General features: G+C 45.3%; 1 protein-coding gene across 1 annotated transcript; it reads left to right on the top strand.

The window, feature by feature from the left end:
* Positions 1-1,131: 1,131 nt before the first annotated feature.
* On the top strand, positions 1,132-23,214 carry LRRC52 (leucine rich repeat containing 52). Its single transcript, XM_027538279.1, has 2 exons — positions 1,132-1,797; positions 22,683-23,214. The coding sequence occupies exons 1-2, from the start codon at positions 1,176-1,178 to the stop codon at positions 23,021-23,023; spliced, it is 963 nt and encodes a 320-aa protein (XP_027394080.1). The 5' UTR covers positions 1,132-1,175; the 3' UTR covers positions 23,024-23,214.
* The last annotated feature ends 327 nt before the right edge of the window (positions 23,215-23,541 follow it).

Below are 23,541 nucleotides of genomic sequence, written 5' to 3'. Positions count from 1 at the left end.
TTTATTAATATTCAAGCTATGTTATACATGAATGTTTTAAAGAATGAGATTCCTTCTTCTCCAAAATAAAAATTTTAATTCCTGAGATGCTTTCTTTGTTTCTGCCCAGTGTGCCTTCTTCTGTAGAGTGGATGATACATCTTAACTCTTAAACTTCAGGCTCTCCATCCCTCCCTTTTAAAGAGCCCCTACCATCACCCCTCAAGTAACTAATGGATATAAACTCATACTAGAGTATTAGTGACACCCTATTTTAGAATATAAATATAAATGGTAAGAAAAGTTCGTATCATTGCATTCAGATTTTTTTTATACATTTGGGTTTTGTTTCAGGGGGATTATTTATACTTGCTCAAAAGGCTTTTAATTCTAGTACACATATATATTCCAAATGCAGACAGAGTTGTATGAAAGTAAACTGGGAATACAACCTTATCAGGGAACCTCCCTTGCCTCATTTCAGAGAAGCCCACCTGCTTCCTGCCCCTTTCCCATTTTCTGACAACACCCCCAAAAATGGCACCTAGCCAAACTCAATACCCACGGAAGAGACCCATGGTGAGAACCGACCTCAAACAGGTCACTTTTCACATCAGTAAAAAAGGGAGTTGCATTGGAGATTTCTGTGATCCCGCTATGGCCTGCAGATTAGGGGGTTCGATCTAGTCTAATCCACTGCACCTCCATGGGGAGCTGATAAGGAGCTTCCCCCCTACTCCTATGCTTCAGGCCCCCACTCCCCCAAGGACAGCCAGCTTACCAAGTTACACAAAACACCCCCACACAACCCAGAAGGAGAGTCAGGACTCTCCCTCCCTCCCCCGGGCAGTCTCCGGAAGCTGCTGACATCACAAAGGTGTCAACTGGCAACCTCATTGTCATGTGGCTCTCCCCTGGCTCCCCTTCACTTGCAAACGCAGGCAAGCAGGCAGGCTTCCAGCAGCAGTCTGGGAGTGAGCAACCAGCAGAGCCACCAAGCCGGGTGGTGGGGCACCCGGCTTGGCGCTTCAACTTCTGTTCACTTCTTCTGTAATGGAAAATTGCTTTGCACAAAGCTAGAGTGTTACAGTTCTTTCCAGTGCCCTTCCCCCGCCCCACCCCGCCCCTCGCAGCCTTCTGATCAGAGGGATAGCGCCCGCTGGAAAGTGGAAGGAGGGTAGTCGCCGCGACTTACTATGTCCCTCGCTTCAGGCCCTAGGCCGGGGTGGTTACTCTTTTCCTTCGGAATGGTACTGGTATCGGGGTCAAAGTGTCCAAATAATTGTCAATGTCAAGACCAAGAAGTGATCTGCACAGGGATCCAGTTAACTGAATACCCCTCTGATATACCCCTGAACACCCGGAGGCTGTACCTGAATGATAACAAGATCCGTTTCTTGCCAGCGATGAATCTAGGACTCCTCAGTGACCTTGTTTACTTGGACTGCCAGAAGAACAGGATTCAGGAGGTGATGGATTATACCTTTGTCGGGGTCTTCAGACTCATCTACCTTGACCTCAGCTTCAACAATCTAACCTTCATCTCCCCGTATAGTTTCTCCATGCTCAGCAACCTGCTGCAGCTGAATATCTCCAACAACCCTCATCTGTTATCACTTAACAAGTACACCTTTGCCAACACCAGCTCTTTGAGATACCTGGACCTCAGAAATACTGGCTTGCAGACCTTGGATGAAGCTGCCTTCCAAAACCTCATAACACTCCAGACCCTGTATCTGAGTGGAAACCCCTGGAAATGCAACTGCTTTTTCCTGGACTTCACCATCTACTTAATAGTGTCCCATCTGAACTATCCAGGTGAGGGCTTGATTGCGTGTGGGGATGAGGATATGATGGCATAGGAGGAACTGGTTCCGGAAAAGGTGAAGTCAAAAGGTGGTTAGTGCGGGAGAGAAATCTGGGTAAAACTGATTGAAAGCATTCTTATTGCTCTGCAGGATCCATCCTTGGGTTGACTGGAGAGGCAATAAGGATCAATAGAAAATGTTCTAGAATAGTTATCCAAAGAGCTGAGTTCTGCTCCCATACTCAGCCCTTACTACTCAGCTGCTGTTGGGGAAGTCTCGATTTCTCTGAGCCTCAGTTTCTTGATCCATAAAGTGGGGACAATAATATTACCAAACATAGAGAGTGTCCTTTCAATGTGAAATGATATGAGTGGAAATGATAATGTACTATAACTGCAAAATGACAAAGTAATACAAGGACACTGAATTCCCTTGGTAAATTATTTTAATCTGTTTAATTTGGTGACTGACTTTTCTAGGATCTAAAAGTAAATTCAGTCATTCCTAACCAGGAGAAAATCCAATGGTATGATGCATAGAAAGGAAAGATCAATAGAGATGGAGGAGGCACAGTTGAGCCACTGAGACATGAGTGAGAGGGGGAGGAGAAGAGAAGGCTTGGATATCTCCTTTGTGTTCAGATGCTAACATGCACGGAAGGTGAGAACAGCACGAATGAGTGCAGAATGGGCCACCAATGCCCAGTGTGTCAAGCAGAGAGATTCCGAACTCACAGGCAGACGCTCAAGTCTTACCTGGTAGAGTTCCAAGCCAGTTGCTGCCACTCTGTCCACTGTCCCCATGGCTCTGCCATGGTCCCTGGGGCACTCTGGTGCCTCATCCCTTCTTTTCAGTGGCTTTACTGTCCCATTCTCATCCTTCAATTCCCCCACACCACCAATATCACGTTGACCCAGGGAAGGCAGAGCTTTGGATAAGTGTGAAATAACGAGCCCCTCACAGAAAGCTTGGAGCCACTGATGTAATTAAACTCGGTCAGAACCATGTCTTCTCTGCCTTCCCTGGGTGTGTGTTTTTGAAAATAATTTCATATACCAGCTTCACAAATGTCCTGCTGAAGTTTCCACCCTTAAGTCCAAGTGGCAATATTCTAGAAAGATTCCTGACCAAAATGCCAGGCTTTTAAGGGGCACTGGGAGAGAAGGAACTGGGTGATGACAGCAAGTAAAAAAAGCCTCCTAGCTTTCTAAGTGGGTCTGTCGTTAAATGTCTTCCAGGCAGGGGCTGTACTATGATGGGGCAAGTGATGCAAAATTGGGGCTCCCAGGATACAAAATTGAAGGTGGCACCAAGAGAAAGTATCTCCTTAAATTTTGTGCCTGAGGCACCTGGCCCTGCTGCCAGGTACTTCAACTCGAATTGTGTGTGTCACTCAGTCATGTCCAACTCTGCAACCCCATGGGGTGTAGCCTGCCAGGCTCCTCCATCCATGGGATTCTCCAGGCAAGAATGCTGGAGTGGGTTCCATTTCCTTCTCCAGAGGATCCTCCTGACCCCAGGTTTCCTGCATTGCAGGCAGACCCTTTACCATCTAAGCCAACTCAAGTTAGAATCAATCGAAAGGAAGAAACTTTGTCAGACCATTTTCTTAACAGTACTAATCATAAAAGAATACAGGAGCAGTTTCTTGGGTCGCTTGCCTTGCCTCTCCAGAGATGGTGTCTTCTGCTTTTCTCAAGACTGGTGCTGTGGTGGTTTCTAGAAAGCTCTCTAAAAGACGGTTAATATTAATCATTCTCATACATTAAATGTGGTTCCCAGATGGGATTCTCCCTGTCAGTGTTTGTGTAACTAGCCTGTGGACCAGCATCATCTTCTCTTGCTCCCTCCCCACCATTCATACACATTTTTCTTGAGCAGAAATTGCCAATTTGCCAGGAGGACCCCCTGCTGAAAAGTGTGAAGGAGCTTGGCTCCTTTCCCAGTCCCAGAGCCTTTCACTTCACCTCCCAGGTAATCTCCCTTAATCCGAATTTTAGCTTTTAAAGTTGTATCTTCTCAGAATTTTCAGACTAACTACTTTGGACTCTTTGACTGAATTCCATCCAGGATTGGACAGGATTATAAACTGAATCTGTTTCACTACATGTTTTCAAAAACATCAGAAGCTGGTGTCTATCTTGTCAAGCTCATAAGCTTCTCATGAATGAAGAGTCTGTCTTTTGAGGTAGACAAATCTTTTCATCCATTGTCCAGTGGAAGTCCCCCACCCAACACATACACACACACACACACACACGCACGCACGCATGCAAACTACAAATCTGCTCATCTCCCTCTGCTGTTTGGTTAGATCACTTCATGCAGAAATATAGTCCCATTGCCCCAATTCACTATTATTATCTCTTAAAGGTATCAGTGAACCCCAAGCCAGGCATAGAACAATTTAGTTTTGTATCAGGTTTTGCAGCTACTGAAGTTTTTCACATGTGCAGTTTCATTTTCTTTACTTTGAGTTTCATACCAGCTCTTAGATTTTGTGCCCTAAGACTATGGAAAGAGGCTAGAATAGGTATTTTTGACCCTATCCTGTGGTTAATAAGATGGATTGGTTCACCCAAAGTCACACAGCAACTAAATGGCAGGAAAGTGGTTTGAACTTCCTGATTTCAAATTCAAGTCTTTTTCTATATGGCTGCTATCTCTTAAGTCCTCAAATTATATAACTATGATCCAATAAGTCACTTTAGTAATAAATATAAGTCATGTCATAAGCATAGGGCCACAGCACCTATATTTCACCTTTATGTCTTGTCTACATTTGGAACTCACACAAGATCACTTTCATTGGATAATAAGCCCGAGCCATCATAGACTCATTATAATATGCCTGCACTTCCCTTCCAATCCAAGGTTTCACCCCAATCTACCCAAACTCTAAAAGAATAAACCCAACTTCAGTGTTTGCTCTCCTTTGCACCTTATTCAGTCTGGTTCTCCCTTCCCATGCATACACACACACACACACACACACACACACACATGTGCGAACATATACACACATGCACATATACAAACACAAAACTATATCTACACAGACATACATACATATATATACATACTCACACTCTCGACCACGTATTACATATGCATGACACACATACATGTGTAAAAATGCACAAATACACACCAACACATGAACAAACACACACAGACACAAAGTTGAAAACACACGCAGTAGAATTCACCGAATGCTCCACTTGTCCTTTAGCCAGACCTCAACATAACGGAGACATTTATTTTACATGACTCTCATATGATGACTCATTCCTCTGTTAGGTGAAAGTATCTTTGCTATTTACAAACACTCTAGTTGAACTCTCAACCTTCAGCCCACCTATTACACCACATTTTCTATCAAAATGGTAATCTTCGACATGTTCTTGAATGGTATCACATCTCTTTCCCATGTGCCCAAGTTTCAGGATATAGGAAAATTTCTATGAAATGAGCTGAATAACCTGGTTGTTTATAAAGGAGAATCAAACTTAAAGATGGGTTTCATTTTAGACCCAGGGAGAATACCAAACCGTACTCCTGGAGATTTTGCCTGCAGTGCTGTATTGAGGTCAGTATGACAGCAGAATTATAGTATGTAGACCGTTTGAAGAGCATTGCAGTGAAGTAGGGATCTTCCATGCCACCACTCAGCTCATCCTTTCATTCATTTAAATATTTATTATGTCCCAAACAAGTGCTCATGGAGACAACTAGCCAAGAAGCCTGGGAGTATGTACAGAGACTCATGTGACTATGAGTCACCTGCACATATGTGTCCCATGGTGCAATGGGACACCAGAACTAAACTCACCGGACAGAGCAGGACAAAGAAGGCAGCATGTGCCTTTTGGGGTAGAACAAGCACTTGGGAAAGTCTCAGCTGTGGGTGGTGAAGGATGGCCACCATGTAGGCAGGAAAGCCCAGTGTTAAGAGCTCAGGTTCTGGAGCAAAACAGACCTGAATCATATTCCTAGCCCTGCCACTTAGTATCTGTAGGAGATCAGATAATTCATTTAACCTCTCTGCACTTCAATTTCCTCATCTTTCAGACAGGTCTAATAATAGACCCAACTGCCCAGGGATGGTACAAGGATGAAATTAGAACATTTATGAACTTCCATTTAGCATTAAGACTGGCACAGCATAAACATTCAATAAATGAATGGCAGGCAGTAAACATTCAATAAATGAATGGTAGGCAGATGTAGGAAAGGCGCAAGGAATGGAGAGAGCACCAGTTATCAGTCAGGTGGCCAATGGGGCAAGCAGTGGACTTCAGCAAGGCTCGGTGGTATTGGAGGACAGTGTGCCTTGTCCAGGAGACACGCCTGTACAAATGCATGTGGGCATATAAATAGGCTATGAGAAGGTGGGCAGCAGGTCTCAGGACACTCATCCCTGAGAAAATAGGAGGGAGGGAATCCTGGAGGGAGTTGGATATTGGATGAATTATGAATATAGGAATTCAGACCCTGGGGGGAAAAAAATCTCAAATAAAGGCATGGTCTCAACTGGATCATGAGACTCGGGGCTGGACCAACATCAGTAAGGGGATTCTTCCTGAGTCATCTGAGTCTAGAACTGAAGTTCTACCTTAAAGACAAGCCAACTTCCAGGAACACATATGGACATGCAGGCATCTTTCGAGGGATGGAGTCGAGGTCAGTTCCAACCTCCAATGGGTAGACATGGCCCTGGGAGAAAGAAGTCACCTTCATGGTGTAATTTTGTCATCTGAAGAGTACTGAATAGAAGTTTTGTCCCAGGCTCTCCCTATCCACAGCCTACCATCAGGCTACCATTAGCCATTAGAGATGTATCCTTATGGATCCCCCAAAGTGCCCCAATCTTGAAGAGGGTTGTGAAAGATACATAAACTCCTGGGCAAATAATATAAGTACCCCTTGATGCCTTTGAACTGTGGTGCTGGAGAAGACTCCTGAAAGTCCCTTGGACATCAAGGAGATCAAACAAGTCAATCTTAAGGGAGATCAACCCTGAACATTCACTGGAAGGACTGATGCTAAAGATGAAACTCCAGTATTTTGGTCAACTCACCCACTCCAGCATTCTTACCTGGAGAATCCCACGGATGGAGGAGCCTGGGGGGCTACAGTCCATGGGGTCACAAAGAGTCGGACACGACTGAGTGACTTCACTCACTCACTCACTCACATGTGAATAGACAACTCATTGGAAAAGTCCTTGATGCTGGGAAAGATCAAGGGCAGAAGGAAAAGAGGGCATCAGAGGATGACATGGCTGGATGGCATCACAGATGCAATGAACATGAACTTGGGCAAACTCCAGGAGATGGTAAAGGACAGGGAGGCCTGGCGTGTTGCAGTTCATGTGGTCACAAAGAGTCAGACACAACTGGACGACTGAACAATCTTTTATCAACTTTCATATCAGAGGAAAGAGTGATTTCATAGGAAATACAATTAACTAAGATTAACTCTGAAACAGTGGGGAACCCTGAAGGAAGCCAAGATCCAAAAAAGACATGGAGTGGTCTTAAAAGACATGAGGGTAATAATGTGTTCTCCCCCTATGTCATACTGCTGCTTGCCCCCTCAGAGGAACTGTAGAGGAGGTTGAATGTTTTATTCACCTTGCTTCATCACAAGGCTACAGCTAATAGGAGCATCAAAACTTTCCCTTACTGACCAGAGATTTGGTGCTGTTACCAAAAGTCTTCATTAAAGGAAACCCTCAATGATAGACTCACCAGATGCACTGGAAACTGTCCAGTTCTCAAAGAGTTCATGTATTCAGTTTCCAAAGACAAAAATCATAGCAGAAATAGAAGTGAGTTGAAGTGTGCTTGTTCCTCGGATGCTCTGGTCAATACAGAGTTAAAACAGATTCACAGATTGCATTTTCTTTTTGGCTCAAGTCAGCAAATAGGAAGACTAATTCCTGGCCAGAACTGTAATCTTCCAGTCATTAATGCTATTTGAAGGTGAGCGTGGAAATTGAGCTCTTCCCAGGATAGCGCTCCCCAGCAGGACAGAGTTGAATGCCTCTGAAGATGCTCTCAAAAACTCATGCAGCTCTAAGCTCCTGGACAGAACAAGTCTGGCTTCCTACATCCCTGCACCCTGCCTCCACATTGGTCTAGCGCTGTCCAACAAAACCTTCTGCAGCAGCAGAAATGGTCTAAATCTGTGCTGTCCAACACAGTATCCACTAGCCACATGTGGCGATTAAACTCTTGAAATAGGGTTAGTGGAACTGAGGACCAAATTTTTAATTTTATGTCATTTCAATTCATTTAAATAGCCATATTTATGACTGGTCAGGGAAGCCTTTAATATAAGATACTTAAGCTGGAACTTTATAATTTAGCCCCCTCTCAGGTAAGTGGCTGGAGAAGGCAATGGCACCCCACTCCAGTACTCTTCCTGGAAAATACCATGGACGGAGGAGCCTGGTAGGCTGCAATCCATGGGGTTGCTAAGAGTCCGACACGACTGAGCGGCTTCACTTTCACTTTTCACTTTCATGCATTGGAGAAGGAAATGGCAACCCACTCCAGTGTTCTTGCCTGGAGAATCCCAGGGACAGGGGAGCCTGGTGGGCTGCCGTCTCTTGGGTCGCACAGAGTCGGACACGACTGAAGCGACTTAGCAGCAGCAGCAGGTAAGTGGTTATAGAGTCCAGTCCAGGATGGAGATCTTCTAACATCCAAGTTAAGTGTTTCCCCCATGCCATGATATTTCCTTACTATCAGGTACATCACTGTCCATTCAACTTTGAAACAGATATTGTATGTTTATTATATGCTTAACATTCTTTTTTTTTTTTTATGTTGGGGTGCTTTATCACAGGGAAAGAAGTCATAAATCCTGTCTTTAATAAGACAAATCTAGGGATACAAGAGAGGGAAAATGCAGTTGAAAGCCAGGAGTTCTGATCTCAATCATGTCAATGTATGATTTGGGTGGCAAGTCATTTTCTCTCTGAGTCTCACTTGTCTCTGAAATAAGGAAACAGGAGTAGACATTCTATAAGACTCCTTCTAGTTGGACCTAAATAGAAATAAAAGATGCACTTAGATGGAGGAAGAGGAGAGCAGTGGTCAGCAGACAGGGTCCCAAATGGGCAAGTACACAATGGGTTAGTGTTGAGGTACAGATGTTCCTAGATGAGTACTGTGGTCACACAATTAGGAAATGCAACCTGTAACTTCTGCATTCTCTCACCTCCTGTCTTAAACACCCTCTGCTGGCTAGAACAATGCCTCCACCCTCCAGGGACTCAGTGCCTTGAATTTTCCTCCCAGGCCTGGCCTGCTCAACCAGCAGTTCTCAAACTCCAATGAGCACAAGAAGCCCAGGCTCCCTGTCCAGAGATGATGACCCAGTTAGCTTGGGGCAGGGTCTATGAGAAGCCCAATGACAATGACCTGGATTCTAGCTCTACAGTGGCTGCTTCAACTAGTGAATAAATTGATTTACACTGAGATGTTGGGGGCTTCCCTGATGGCTCAGATAATAAAGAGTCTGCCTGCAATGCAGAAGACCCAGGTTCAATCCCTGGATTGGGAAGATCCTGTGGAGAAGGAAATGGCAACCCACTGCAGTATTCTTGCCTGGAAAATGCCATGGATGAGGAGCCTGGGGGGCTACAGTCAATGGGGTCATAAAGAGTCAGACGTGACTGGGCGACTAACACACTGGATGTGATGCTGGTGGCTAATAATGTTTTGATATGTCTCCCTCAAGGGGCATTTGCAATGTGACAGGGAACAAACAGAACCAGAGAGAACACAGAAAGGGACAGGCTACTAGCATAGACATGGGGGTAGTTTCAGGACAGAAGGTCTGTCTGAGTCAGCCCTTAAATTACAGTCCTTGGACCATCCTGCTTAGTCCAATGGTGGGGTCCACAAGTCAAAAAAAGGACTCTAGGCAGGAGTGCCACCAAGGCAGGGGGATAAAGCCACCTGGGGACATCTGCAGGAAGCAGATGGGCTGGGTCATGCACTGCTTCAGGTCTAAGCCATTTAGAGGGCATTTTGAACAGAGAACATCTTAGTTTCATTCTGAGGCTATTTTATCCTGTATTCCAGGCTGCTGTAATAGGATAATGGCCCCATTTCAACCCACCAAGTACAAAGTCATCTACAACTGTGCCAAAACTTAGATTTCCAGAATGAATTCAGGTCTTCACACCCTTCCACTATTAATGCTAACCCATCTCCTCCATCAGGGAGATTGCAATAAAGACCAGACACCAAAAGCGGGAACAGCTGGGCAGCAGACATTGCCAAGGCTGTCAACTGCTCTGCTAGCGTGTCTCTCCCACCTCACCCTGGCCCTGTGGCTCCCTTCTGCTGAGAGCCGGAGAAGCAGCCTCCCGAGGGCAATGAAGCCGCTGAGAGGGCTGCAACTGGGGCAGTGATCCCCAAACGATCCAGAAAACTTGAGAAGGGATGGAGGGGGCAAGCTTGTTCAGTTTGGGAAGGACCTTGTGTGATTCTCATACACTCTCTAACTCAGCCCAGTTGGAATCCCTGAGAGTAGGTGATCTAAAGCCCCCTCAAACTCAGAAATGCCAGACCGCTATGCATGGCCCCTCTGGTCACCCAATACCATTCAGGCCCCTGGAAGGAGGCAGTGTAAGGCCGCCAAAGCAGCCAACCTCAGTTTCTTCACCTCTAGAAATGAAGAATTCCCCAACCTGAAAGAAATCCAACAAAGTGTGGATGCGGCTAGAAAAGAGAAACGGGCGGTTGGCCATCTAGGGCCTTTGAATGATTTTCTAGGGAACATGCAATGTATCCTGAGAAGTTTTGGAAGGCAGGAAAGATGAATACAGAACTAGGAGGCTTCTGTGGGCATTCAGACAAGAGAGGCTGGCAGTCTACAGCAGAGGCATGAATTGAAGAGGTACAGATAGGCCAGAAGAAACTGTTCAGAAGGCAGACACAACAGGACCTGGGACTGAACTAGACCTTCTCAGAGTCCCCTGCACTCCCTTTGTGACTCCAGGCACAATTCTAAGTAATTAACAGGTCTGTGTTCTTTAACATTTGTATTCTCTAATAGACAGGAAGGTCTACAAGATCCAAGAGCAGGTCTGAATCTTCAGACACAAAGAAAGTTCTCAAAAAATATTTGAGTGAATAAAAAAGTCAATGAGATGTGGAAAATAAAGGAAAGGAAAAATCAAGTGTAATTCCCAAGGCTTTGGCTTGGACAGCTGTGGGGGCTCCACTGAGAGAAGAAAGTAGTAAAGGGGCTTGGGGAGAAGCCAAGTCCTGTCTTGAATGTGTTGAGCGGGAGCTCTTTGTGAGACAGGAGGCTTTTGGATGTTTTGACCTGAAATTCAGAATAGAAGATAAAATATATGTTTGTAAATCATCAGCTCACTGGTGATCATGAAAACCAAACAAATGATGCTTAGCATGAGAGGATCACAGGGACTGCAAGGAGATCCAACCAGTCCATTCTGAAGGAGATCAGCCCTGGGATTTCTTTGGAGGGAATGATGCTGAAGCTGAAACTCCTACTTTGGCCACCTCATGCAAAGAGTTGACTCATTGGAAAAGACTCTGATGCTGGGAGGGATTGGGGGCAGGAGGAGAAGGGGACGACAGAGGATGAGATGGCTGGATGGCATCACTGACTCAATGGACGTGAGTCTGAGTGAACTCCGGGAGTTGGTGATGGACAGGAAGGCCTGGCGTGCTGCAATTCATGGGATCGCAGAGAGTTGGACACGACTGAGCAACCGAACTGAACTGAACATATCAAAGGATAAATTAAGGAGTGCAGAAAACTGAATAAAGTGAGGGGATCGGCAAAGGAAACATGACACAGAGTGTGGGCTTTCTAAACAAAGACAAGAGCAAGTGCAAAGACCCTAGGGTGGAATAAGTTCGATGTAGTAGAAGGTGAGTATGGCTGAAGAGGAGTGGAGCCAAGGTAAGAGATGAGGTTAAAAATCAAAGGCCAGATCACATAGGACCTGGAGGTCATGGAGAAGCTTTCGATTTCATTCCAAATGTGACAGGAAGTTATGAAAGGGTTTTAAGTGGAGAAGAGACACGATCTATGATGTACAGCTGCCTCCCAGTGCTAGATGGAGAGCTGGGAAAGCGGGGACCTGAGTTAAGAGGCTGCCTCAGTTTTCAGGCAGCAGGGAACAGTGGCTTGGCCCCAGGTAATGGTCCAGAGAAGGTTAGAATCGGGGTATACTGTGAAGGTCAGACTAACAGGGCTGGCTCATGGCTTGAATTATGGGATGTGAGAGAGGCAGCAAGGACTCCCAAGACTCTGCCTGGGCAACTGGTGAATGGTGTTGCCCTTCCACCACTGAGCTTTTCTAAATTGCCTCTTACCCATGAGGACAATAACTGTCCACTATCTGAGTTTTTCCAAGAAGATGGGTAGTTATTCACAAGGTCCAGCTCTAGGCCAAACTGAGAGCCAACTTTGTTTGGTTTACAAATTAGCTTCCCAGAACTGCCTGGTACCATCCCCAGATCTGATATGCAGTTGGCTCCTCTCCCCCCATCATAACCTGCTACAGAAAGTCAGTAGCAGGCGTTCCACATGGGAGGGCTTAAGTCTTTGGCTTCTTTTCCAGAGGACTTTACACTTTAAGCCTTATTTTATCAGTGAAGTGAAGCTCCTGCTGACAGAATTCTGGGCACTGAGAAGCATCTGAGAAATGTCATGAAGAAAAGGGGTCTTTCTACCTGTAAACTGTGCTCATCTACAACTGCTCATACAAAAGACCAGTTCTGTAGTCTAAGCAACTTTAAAGCACAGGAATAATCAGGCTGAACTCGATAGACTTCAAGGTTTGTTCCTGTAGTGTTCCAATGGTCTATGAATCAGGCTTAAACCTTACCAAAATATGAACTCTTCATGCAAGGGGAAAAATTGTTATAAGAACTGTATTGCCCAAGCCCAAATCATCCAAAGCCAAGGATGCTTTAGACCAGGAGTCAGCACACACTTTCTACCTATGGCTGATTCCTGTTGATTGACAGAAAACAACAAAATTCTGTAAAGCAATTACCCTTCAATTAAAAAAATTAAAAAAAAAGGACGAGTAAATATTTTAAGCTTTGTGGGTCTTTGTTGTGACTACTCTGTCTCTGTAGCATAAAAGCAGCCATAGAAACTACATTAATGAATGGTCATGGCTGTGTTCCAATAAAACTTTATTTATCAATACAAAAACATGCCACAGGATGGATTTGGCCCACAGATTATAGTTTGCTAAAGCCTGGCTTCCATCAAGGGAAGACATTTGGGTGAGGAGAGAAAGGAGCTCTAGGGAGGCAAAAGTAGGAGCCAATGTCAGAACTAGAAATACTCACAGGACCATGCATGAGGGTCTAAGAAGGGGCCTTGTTGGCCAGTTGGCTTTGGTTGTGCTGGGCTGCATATGGTGCAATCCAGGTTCCCCTCTAGGGAGTCTTCTCTGAGCCATTCATAGTATGCTGCTGCTGCTTAATCACTTCAGTCATGTCCAACTCCATGCAGCTCTGTGGACTGCCACCTGCCAGGCTCCTCTGTCCATGGATTCTCCAAGCAAGAGTACTAGAATGGGTTGCCACACCCTCTTCCTGGGGATCTTCCAGACTCAGGGATCAAACCCAGGTCTCCTGCATTGCACGCAGATTCTTTACTGCTGAGCCACCAGGGAAGCCCCATTCATAGTACAGCAGAATATAATAGTGTTCCCTTCAAATTCCATCAGAAACAAGTCCTGCACAGCAAAGCCAAAAACATGAGTTTTAAAGAACTGCTGTATGAGAATCCAGCTGAGCTATTTCAAATCCTTAAAGATGATGCTGTTAAAGTGTTCCACTCAATATGCCAGCAAATTTGGAAAACTCAGCAGTGGCCACAGGACTAGAAAAGGTCACTTTTTATTCCAATCCCAAAGAAGGCAATGCCAAAGAATGCTCAAACTACTGCACAATTGCACTCATTTCAGATGCTAGCAATGTAATGCTCAAAATTCTCCAAGCCAGGCTTCAACAGTATGTGAACTGAGAACTTCCAGATGTTCAAGCTGGATTTAGAAAAGGCAGAGGAATCAGAGATCAAATTGCCAACATCTGCTGGATCATAGAAAAAGCAAGAGAGTTCCAGAAAAGCATCCACCTGTGCTTCATTGACTATGCTAAAGCCTTTGAATTGTGTGGATCACAACAAACTGTGGAAAATTCTTCAAGAGATGGGAATACCAGACCATCTTACCTGCCTCCTAAGAAATCTGTATGGAGGTCAAGAAGCAACAGTTAGAACTGGACATGGAACAATGGACTGGTTCCAAACTGGGAGAGGAGTACATCAAGGCTGTATATTGTCACCTTGCTTATTTAACTTACATGCAGAGTACATCATGCAAAATGCTGGACTGGTTGAAGTACAAGCTGAAATCAAGATTGCAGGGAGAAATATCAATAACCTCAGATATTTAGATGACACCACCCTTATGGCAGAAAGTGAAGAGGAACTAGAGAGCCCCCTGATGAAAGTGAAAGAGGAGAGTGAAAAAGCCAGCTTAAAACTCAGCTTTGAAAAACGAAGATCATGGCATCTGGTCCCATCACTTCATGGTGTATAAATGGGTAAACAATGGAAACAGTGACAGACTTTATTTTCTTGGGCTCCAAAATCACTGGGATGGTGATTGCAGCTATGAAATTAAAAGACGCTTGTTCCTTGGAAGAAAAGCTATGACAAACCTAGTTCAGTTCAGTTCAGTCGCTCAGTCATGTCCGACTCTTTGCAACAGTGTATTAAAAAGCAGAGGCATTACTTTACAGGCAAAGATCTGTATAGTCAAAAAGATGGTTTTTCCCATATGGATGGATGTATGGACATGAGAGTTAGACCATAAGGAAAGCTGAGTCCTGAATAATTGATGTTTTTGAACTGTGATGTTGAAGAAGACTCTTGAGAGTCCCTTGGACTGCAAGGAGATCAAACCAGTCAATCCTAAGGGAAATCAGTCCTGAATATTCACTGGAAGGACTGATGCTAAAGTTGAAGCTCTAGTACTTTGGCTGCCTGATATGAAAAACTGATTCATTGGAAAAGACCCTGATATTGGGAAAAGTTGAAGGCAGGAAAAGAAGGGGACGACAGAGGATGAGATGGGTGGATGGCATCTTGAGTTGATGGACATGAGTTTGAGCAAGCTCCAGGAGTTGGTGACGAACAGGGCAGCCTGGCATGCTGCAGTCCATGGGATCACAAAGAGTCAGACACAACTGAGCAACTGAACTGAACTGTATGAGATTAGGCCAATAATCCACACATTTTCTCCTATATGTATTCAACAGATATTTATCAAGGCTCTATTGTGTGCTGCTGCTGCTAAGTCCCTTCAGTCGTGTCCAACTCTGTGCGACCCCATAAACGGCAGCCTACCAGGCTGCCCCGTCCCTGGGATTCTCCAGGCAAGAACACTGGAGTGGATTGCCATTTCCTTCTCCAGTGCATAAAAGTGAAAAGTGAAAGTGAAGTCGCTCGGTCATGTCTGACTCTTCGAGACCCCATGGACTGCAGCCTACCAGGCTCCTCCATCCATGGGATTTTCCAGGCAAGAGTGCTGGAGTAGGGTGCCATTGCACTAGGGATATACAGGTGAACAAATAGGATCTCTGCTCTCAAACAATTCTCAAGCAGTGATCGAAACAATAGCTACCTTTTGATATCATGCCTGCAGCCCTTGTATCCTCACCCCCCATCTCCATCTGCACTTACCCTCATCTCCTTCTCCACTCTCAGAAGACAGTTCAAGGCTTACCCTTCATTTTGTCCTGGAGACCATCTGTTCCTGCCTCCTCCAAGCCTTCACATCCCTTAGCTCACTGAATTCTCCCTAAACTCTCACAAGGTAAGCAGGGATTGGTATTAGCCTAATGTAGAATAGTCCGAGATGGTACGAGGTTAGCTGCCCATCTATGGCCTTCTATCACCCCAAGGTCTCTTTCCTCCCATTAAGCCCTATGTCAATAACACTGCCCCCAAGGGACATTAATAACAAAAAATATTTAATCCACTCAACAAACATACTTTGAGCTCTGGTGTGTGTTAAGCAGTACTCTAGATGTTGGGGACACAATAGTGAACACAAATCCATGTCTTCATGGAGTTCATAATCTAGCAGACAGAAGCAGACAGATATCCACTTCCTCAATAAATACATAATTTAGCTGGACAAAAAAAAAAAAAGACAAAGTACTGAACATCCAATGATATTGAGGCAAGCTAGGGCCTAATAAGGAGAAATGGGGGAACTGGGCCTTTCTCTAGGTTCCAGGTGGAAATTTTTACCACAAAGTGCTTAGACTGATAGAAACTGGCATTTGTTCTCCAAGGGGCAGTTGCAATGTAACTGAAGTCTGCAAATTGTATCCTCTCCCATTACATGGCCGTCAGCTGGAGGCTGGCCTCCTCCCCTTAGCCCAGGCAGTTCCTGAGCAAGACTGTCCAGGGAACTCAAAGCAGCCTGCTCATCTGGAGAGCCATGCAGACTGCAGAACTGTGGTCACTTTTGTGGATTAAGAAAAAGAGCAGTTCCTCATAAAGCCACCAGGTTCAACCTGGTTTTCTGAAGGAAGGCTTCCTCAGTTGCTATGCTACCAGGTGTGGTTCTGGGTCCCTGAAACTTTTTCCTTCATGCGTTGATTTTGGCAGACAGGTTTTCCACTTGTGAGCAATATGCCACATGAGGAACTAAAGAAGTGTGTGGTTTATGTTTCCTTAGGAACTATCTGCAGGGAGAATTTAAACATTAATGATACCTGTAATTGTACCTAGGCACTGTACTGGGGCAAATGCTCTGCACCTATGAAGTGGAGCTAAGGAAGGGATAATATGGGGCCTAACTGCCTGTTTGTAATATGAATGAAAGCCCTGGGATTGTGCAGTGCACAACATATACAACAGTGCCTTGGCAGCCTTTTCTCAGAGGCAAGGAGATCAAGAAAGCCAGAGAAGGAGTAATTGATGAACAACTTATTCATCCTGTAGCTTGGGAATAATTAAAACTACTTAGTGGAGCACTTTCCTGGTGTCTCAAAAGGTAAAGAATCTGCCTGCAATGTGGGGGACCCAAGCTTGATCCCTGGATTGGGAAGATCCCCTGGAGAAGGGAATGGCAACGCATTCCAGTATTCTTGCCTGCAGAATTTCATGGACAGAGGAGCCTGGGAGGGTACCATTCATAAAGTCGCAAAAAGTCAGACACGACTGAGCAACTAACACACACACCCAGTGGGGTGCTCAAGAGTAGAGTTTAATTTCGTGAAGCACCTTATATGATGCCTAGAACATATAAGACACTCCAAGATGAGCAGATAGGTCCATAAACCCTAAAGTCATCATACTAGACTAGAAGAATGCATGACTAACAAGCTAAAGAAGAGATGAACCAATAAGGACCTATTGTGTAGCATATGGAACTTACCCTGATGTTACCTAACAGCCTGAATGAGAGGGGAGTTTGGGGGAGAATGGATACATGTGTATGTCTGGCTGAGTCCCTTTGCTGTTCACCTGAAATTGTCACAATGTTGTTAATTGGCTATCCCTCAATACAAAGTGAAAAAATTTTTTAAGAAGAGAGAGATGAAATAATAGAGAGCTAGGATCATTTAAAAAAAGTGGGAGAAATGGAAAACAATAGTTAATCCAAATATATCAGTCTAACATTAAATGTTAATGGGCTGATTAAAATACAGTTTACTAGACTGAATGAAAAACAAAGCCCAGCTGCATCCGGCTTACTAAACGTACCTTAAATATAGGAACACAGAAAGATTAAAAGTAAAATGATGGGAAAAGATATGCAATACAAACACTAACCAAAAGAAAAGGGTAAATCTACCAGAAAGAACTAACAGTTATATATGTATTTAAGAACATTGCTTCAAAATATGTAAGCAAAACTTAACAGAACTATTTGCAGAAGTAGACAAGTGCACAACCATAACTGGTGATTTTAACATACTTCCCAGTAACTGCTGCTGCTGCTGCCAAGTTGCTTCAGTCGTGTCCAACTCTGTGTGACCCCATAGAGGGCAGCCCACTAGGCTCCTCTGTCCCTGGGATTCTCCAGGCAAGAACACTGGAGTGGGCTGCCATTTCCTTCTCCAATGCATGAAAGTGAAAGTGAAGTCGCTTAGTCGTGTCGGACTCCTAGCGACACCATAGACTGCAGCCTACCAGGCTCCTCCGTCCATGGGATTTCCCAGGCAAGAGTACTGGAGTGGGGTGCCATCGCCTTCTCCATCCCAGTAACTAGCAGACGACAAGTAGGCTAATAGTAGCTGAGACAATAAAGTTAACAAAAAGCCAAAAAAGATGAAAAGTCAATAAAGATGTAGACAATCTGTATAAAAGCACACTCATTGGCATACATAGAACAATGTATTCAACAAAGACAATACATTTTTTCAGTGCACATGCAAAAATTACTAAAACTGACTCTATTATAAAGAAAATTCTTAATAAACTTCAAAGGACTGAAATCAGAAAAATATGCCTCTGACTACAGTAGAACTGAACTGGAATTGAATAATGAAAGCAGTGCTAGAAAATCCCCAAATATTAAAAATCAAGTAATTCAAGGAATAATAGCTCTTATTAACAAGAATGATAATGATCAGACATGGATTATGCCTTCAGGAGCTAAAAGTCTGTCTTGTAGGAGAGAAAAGATGCTTTTTGCAGGACCTTCATAGTGGTCCAGTGGTTAAGACTTCACTTGCAGGGATTATAGTTTTGGTCCCTGGTCAGGGAGCTAAGATCCCACATTCCTGTGGCCAAAAATCCAAAGCATGAAGCAGAAGCAATACTGTGACAAGTTCAATAAAGACTTTAAAAGTGGTCACATCAAAAAAATCTGTTTAAAAATATGCTTTTTCAAATTTTTTTTTTTGATGCTTTGCTTTTCTAGCAAATAACCACCAAGTAAGACAGAACGTGATAGGTGCAGTAAGAATGATGCTAAGAAATGCAACAGATGAGCCCACAGTGGGAACAATCACAATATATCCTCTGAACTGGGAGGATGAAGTGGCTGGGGAAGGGTTCCTGGAAGTAGATGCATTTACATTAGACCTTGAAGGACAGGAAGGACTTGATGATGCAAAAATTGGAGGAAGAGATATTTGATGCGAAAAGAGCAGTGTAACAAAGCTAGCTGTAGGTAAGGGGGAGAGGTAACCAAGGAGCAAAGAGAGTTTAATTTGACTAGAATAAAGGGTGAGTTACGGGGAGAACTGAGAAGTAAGGTGGGAATGGTAGAACGGGGCAACGCTGAGGGCTCTGAACACCAGGCGGTCTGGATGTTATCCTGAGCCCTGGGGGAAGTCAGACAGGGGTTTTGAACCAGAGTGTGACTGGCAAGAGCCAAGCTTGCAGAAGGGGAAATCTGGCAGGAGTGTGTGCAGCGGTCCAGAGCTGGGGAGCTGGCTATGGTGGAGACAGACGTGCTGGGAGGTGAGGAGCGCTCACACCTTGGCGGTGACAGGTAATGAAGAGGGGAGAGAGAATGCAGCAGTAGAGAAACCCTCTCCACAGAGCCACCCACATCCCTCACTTAAAAGCAGCCTAACAATGCATTAAAATCGCTGCCTAATTGCTCCTTTCAAGGTAATGCTCCAAAATGGGGAAATAACGCATTTAATGTTTAGTCTCATATCTGCCGCCCAAGCCCTGATTTGAAAGCCTAATCTTTTTAAAAATAGAATGAGATAAACCCCTCTGCACCCACCATTGGGCACACTCCAGACCCTCAGAGTCCCATGTTCTCCTTTCTCATATACATCTTTCTTTGTATATTCCCACATGGTGTCTCTGGCAGCTTAGGCAGGTGATCTAAGCCCTGTCTTGCTAGAATTCCTGAAGATTGCCGGAGTCTTCCCTCACCTCACCAGCCTCTGCTTGGGCCTCCTGGAAAAGCACCAGAGGTCCTTGAACCAGGCTGACTAGAGAGAGGTCTTGAGACATAACTGCGTTCCTGACCCTTTACAGCACCCTGAGATGGAAGCCCAAGGGCCCTTTCCTCTCCAGTTGGCCTGGGTCACCCACAGAGCCTCTGTCTCACACTCATTCTAGAGAGGGGCTTCTTCCTCTCCTTTCCTCTGTAATCTTTGCAAACAGTCAATGTGGCAGCCCCATGCTGGCTTCCTCCTCCTGTGACTAAAACCTCAACCAACAGCGAGTCCTCAGTAGCATTACAAACATCAGGCCATCTTCCTGAAAGTAACCAACAAGTTCACTGTAGGTGCACTGACCAGGAACCAGGGTGCAGGCAATGGTGTCCAGTTTGGAGAGGACCTAATGGTCAGCCTGGACAGCTCATTCCGGTCACCCAGAACCAGCTGCCTCCCAGTAAGCTCACCTCTGTATTCCTTTCCCTATTTCTCCTGCCTCTAGCTCTAGTCCAAACTGATTTCCCTCATTTCCTTGGTCACCAAGGAAATCAGTGCCTTTACATAGCCTGGGCTTCCCTTGTGGCTCAGCTGGTAAAGAATCTGCCTGCAATGCAGGAGACCTGGGTTTGATCCCTGAGTTGGGAAGATCCCCTGGAGAAGAGAAAGGCTACCCACTCCAGTATTCTGGCCTGGAGAATTCCATGGACTATATAGTCCATGGGGTCCCAAAAAGTCAGATACAACTGAGCAACTTTCACTACTACCACTACATAGCCTGGAGTTCCTACCCTGTTGTAGGGGAAGCTTCTCCCCGCATTAGTCTCTCTCTGACTCCTACTTCTGCGAAACAAGCTCAGATGGCTCAGTCCAGGTTTTCTGTCTCCTGTCCCCTGCTGAGATCCTGCAGTTTATCCAGAACCTTCAGGTTAGGAAACTTTTCTGAGTCTCAGTTTCCTGATGTGAAAAACAAGGATGAAAATGTGTCAACATTCTTGTAAGAATTAAATGAGATAGCATTTACATATCACTTAGCATGTAGACAGAACTTGGTAAATATCAGCTGCTACTATGACTCTGATCATAATTGTCTTAAGCCCTAATCTCAGCCCTGAGTGGAAACTCATTTATCTAATGCTTGCTGGATATTTTCACCTGGACACTGCACACAGGCACCTCAGCATCAGCATGGCAGAGTATATGGAGCTAGAGAAATGCAGGGCTGACAACAGAGCTCTGAGCAGTCTGTGCAGCTCTTGTGTACAGTGTTACTGTGTGCACTGCTGTGTACAGTAGCTCACCTGCTCACCTGTGCCGGTTAAATCCTCTTTATTACCCTGAGAATAGATGTTCTTCTTTATCAGTTCAGTTCAGTTGCTCAGTCGTGTCCAACTCTTTGCGACCCCATGGACTGCAGCACTCCAGGCTTCCCTGTTCATTACCAACTCCTGGAGCTTACTCAAACTCATGTCCATTGTGTCAGTGATCCCATCCAACCATCTCATTCTCTGTCTCCTCCAGCCTTCAATCTTTCCCAGCATCAGGGTCTTTTCTAATGAGTCAGCTCTTCACATCAGGTGGTCAAAGGATTGGAGTTTCAGCTTTAGCATCAGTCCTTCCAATGAATATTCAGGACTGATCTCCTTTAGGATTGACTGGTTGGATCTCCCTGCCGTCCAAGGGAATCTTCAAGAGTCTTCTCCAACACCATAGCTCAAAAGCATCAATTCTTCAGCGCTCAGCTTTCTTTAGAGTCCAACTCTCACATCCATACACGACTACTGGAAAAACCATAGCTTTGACTACAAGGACCTTTGTATGCAAAGTAATGTTTCTGCTTTTCAATGTGCTGTCTAGGTTGGTCATAACTTTTCTTCCAAGGAGCAAGCGTCTTTTAATTTCATGGATACAGTTATTCTTTATAGGATGAGGCAATGGGATTCCAAGACAGTATCAGACATCCTGCTGAAGTTTCCAAAATTAGTGACAGCGGGTTTGAATTCTAGTCTGTCTGGCTCCATGACCCACTTTTCCTTCTATTATATACTGAAGTCCACAGTGCTTGGTGTGGGGAGGTGCTCAGAGAAGGATCCAGGCAGCTGAGTCAGCCGCTATAAAGGACTGAGACTCATGTAAATCATGAGTGATGCGAACAGCATCACGGAAGCAGAACTGCTTCCCGTATTGGCTGTCCCTTTGCCCTGAGCTCGTCCCTGATTTCTCCAGGTTGAGGGTGTAGAGAACACACAGTAGGCATTTCCAGAGAATCCTGTCCCTCCTAAGTGGGGTGTGATGACCTTGAGTGGCCTTAGTGATCCCTGGCTGGGCTCAGGCACAGGAGAAGGGAAAGGGACAGGTGGAGGGGAAGGTGGGGGTAAGACGAGGAAGGGGAGTAAGAGATGCCAAACACTGATGGAGCTCTGTGGAGTGTCAATACTCCATGACCATCTTGCTTAAGTTTCCAAAATCCCAGCTCCTTCTGTGCTCTCCCATTCCTTGAAGAGCCTTAAAAAGCAAACGTCATTTTTAGGACGTGATGTGATCACAGCTAGAAGTGAAGTTGCTCAGTCATGTCCGACTCTTTGCGATCCCATGGACTGTAGCCTACCAGGCTCCTCCGTCCATGGAATTTTCCAGGCAAGAGTACTGGAGTGAGTTGCCTGAATGCAGCTAAGCCTGGGGCAAAAAGCAGTCCACGTGCAGTCTCAAACCTTACTATGCCCAGAGATCACCTGGAGATCTTGTTAAGATGCAGATTCTGAGTCAAGGAGGCCTGGGTGTGCTGCCTGAGATTCCACATTTCTCACGGGGTCCCTGTCATGCCGGTACTGCTGGCCCTCAGACCACGCTTTGAGTAGCCGGTGTCCATGCCATCACTCCAGGTCCCCGTTGGCCTCACAAGCCTAGGAGTTCTGTTTCAGCACTCTGCCTGCTGTGTGTTTCCTCTTAGATGAACAAAATGCCACTTGCGTGGAGCCCACAGAGCTGGCAGGATGGCCCATCACGAAGGTGGGGAACCCGCTCCGGTATATGTGCATCACGAACCTAGATCTCCAGGACTACATCTTCCTGCTGCTCATCAGCTTCTGCATCTTCTGCGCGGGCACCGTGGCCGCCTGGCTGACCGGCGTGTGTGCCGTGCTCTACCAGAACGCCTGCCGCAAGTCGAGCGAGGACGAGGTGGAGGAGGAGGAGGCGGAGAACGAGGACGAGCAGAGGGTGGAAGTCAGCAGGCGGATTTTTCATAGCAGGGTGGACTCGGGCCATGATGGGTTCCCTCAGCTGATTTAGTTGCAGAGGCTGAAGCTGCTGTCTGATGCAACTTTCCCAGGCTCCCGCCTTCTGTCTTGCCTTCCGCTTCCCATTCCTCAGAGCTGTCTTAGAAATGAAAGCCTACTATTATGGTAAAGTACTATTAATGTAAAATAAATAAAATGTTTGGTGGTCATTTCAGAGGTTGGTCTTCTTCTGCTCAACCAACCCAAGCACGATTTCTCAAGCTCAGAAGGATGGGGTAGAACCAAGGCTAGTGCAGCTGCTGTAGGATCTAAAGGTTGAGGAAGCCCACCCTGAAAGGGGGCCATATGTGTTTGATGAGCACCTACTCTGCCCCTAAATTAAGTGCTGGGGGGAGGCATCTGGGAAATAGAAGATTTAAAAGATTTGTCCTGGAAGAGCGACAAGCTGGTTCAGAGGAGTAGTCAACATTAAAGTGAATCAAATGGAGAGAAACGCAAGACAAAATGACAAGAACTAACAGGACTGGGGTATGTCTATGGGCTACGCTCACACTTCACCTTGTAATATCA

Source organism: Bos indicus x Bos taurus, chromosome 3 (assembly GCF_003369695.1).
Source record: "Bos indicus x Bos taurus breed Angus x Brahman F1 hybrid chromosome 3, Bos_hybrid_MaternalHap_v2.0, whole genome shotgun sequence".
Lineage (NCBI taxonomy): Eukaryota > Metazoa > Chordata > Mammalia > Artiodactyla > Bovidae > Bos > Bos indicus x Bos taurus.
Note: the sequence above shows the minus strand (reverse complement) of the source record. Positions and strands in the feature narration are given on the sequence as shown.

Excerpts from the sequence above, each read along its gene's own strand:
- LRRC52 (XM_027538279.1), top strand. The coding sequence starts at position 1,176 with ATGTCCCTCGCTTCAGGCCCTAGGCCGGGGTGGTTACTCTTTTCCTTC. Across the intron at positions 1,798-22,682 it reads GTCCCATCTGAACTATCCAG|ATGAACAAAATGCCACTTGC; the intron begins GTGAGGGCTTGA and ends GTTTCCTCTTAG.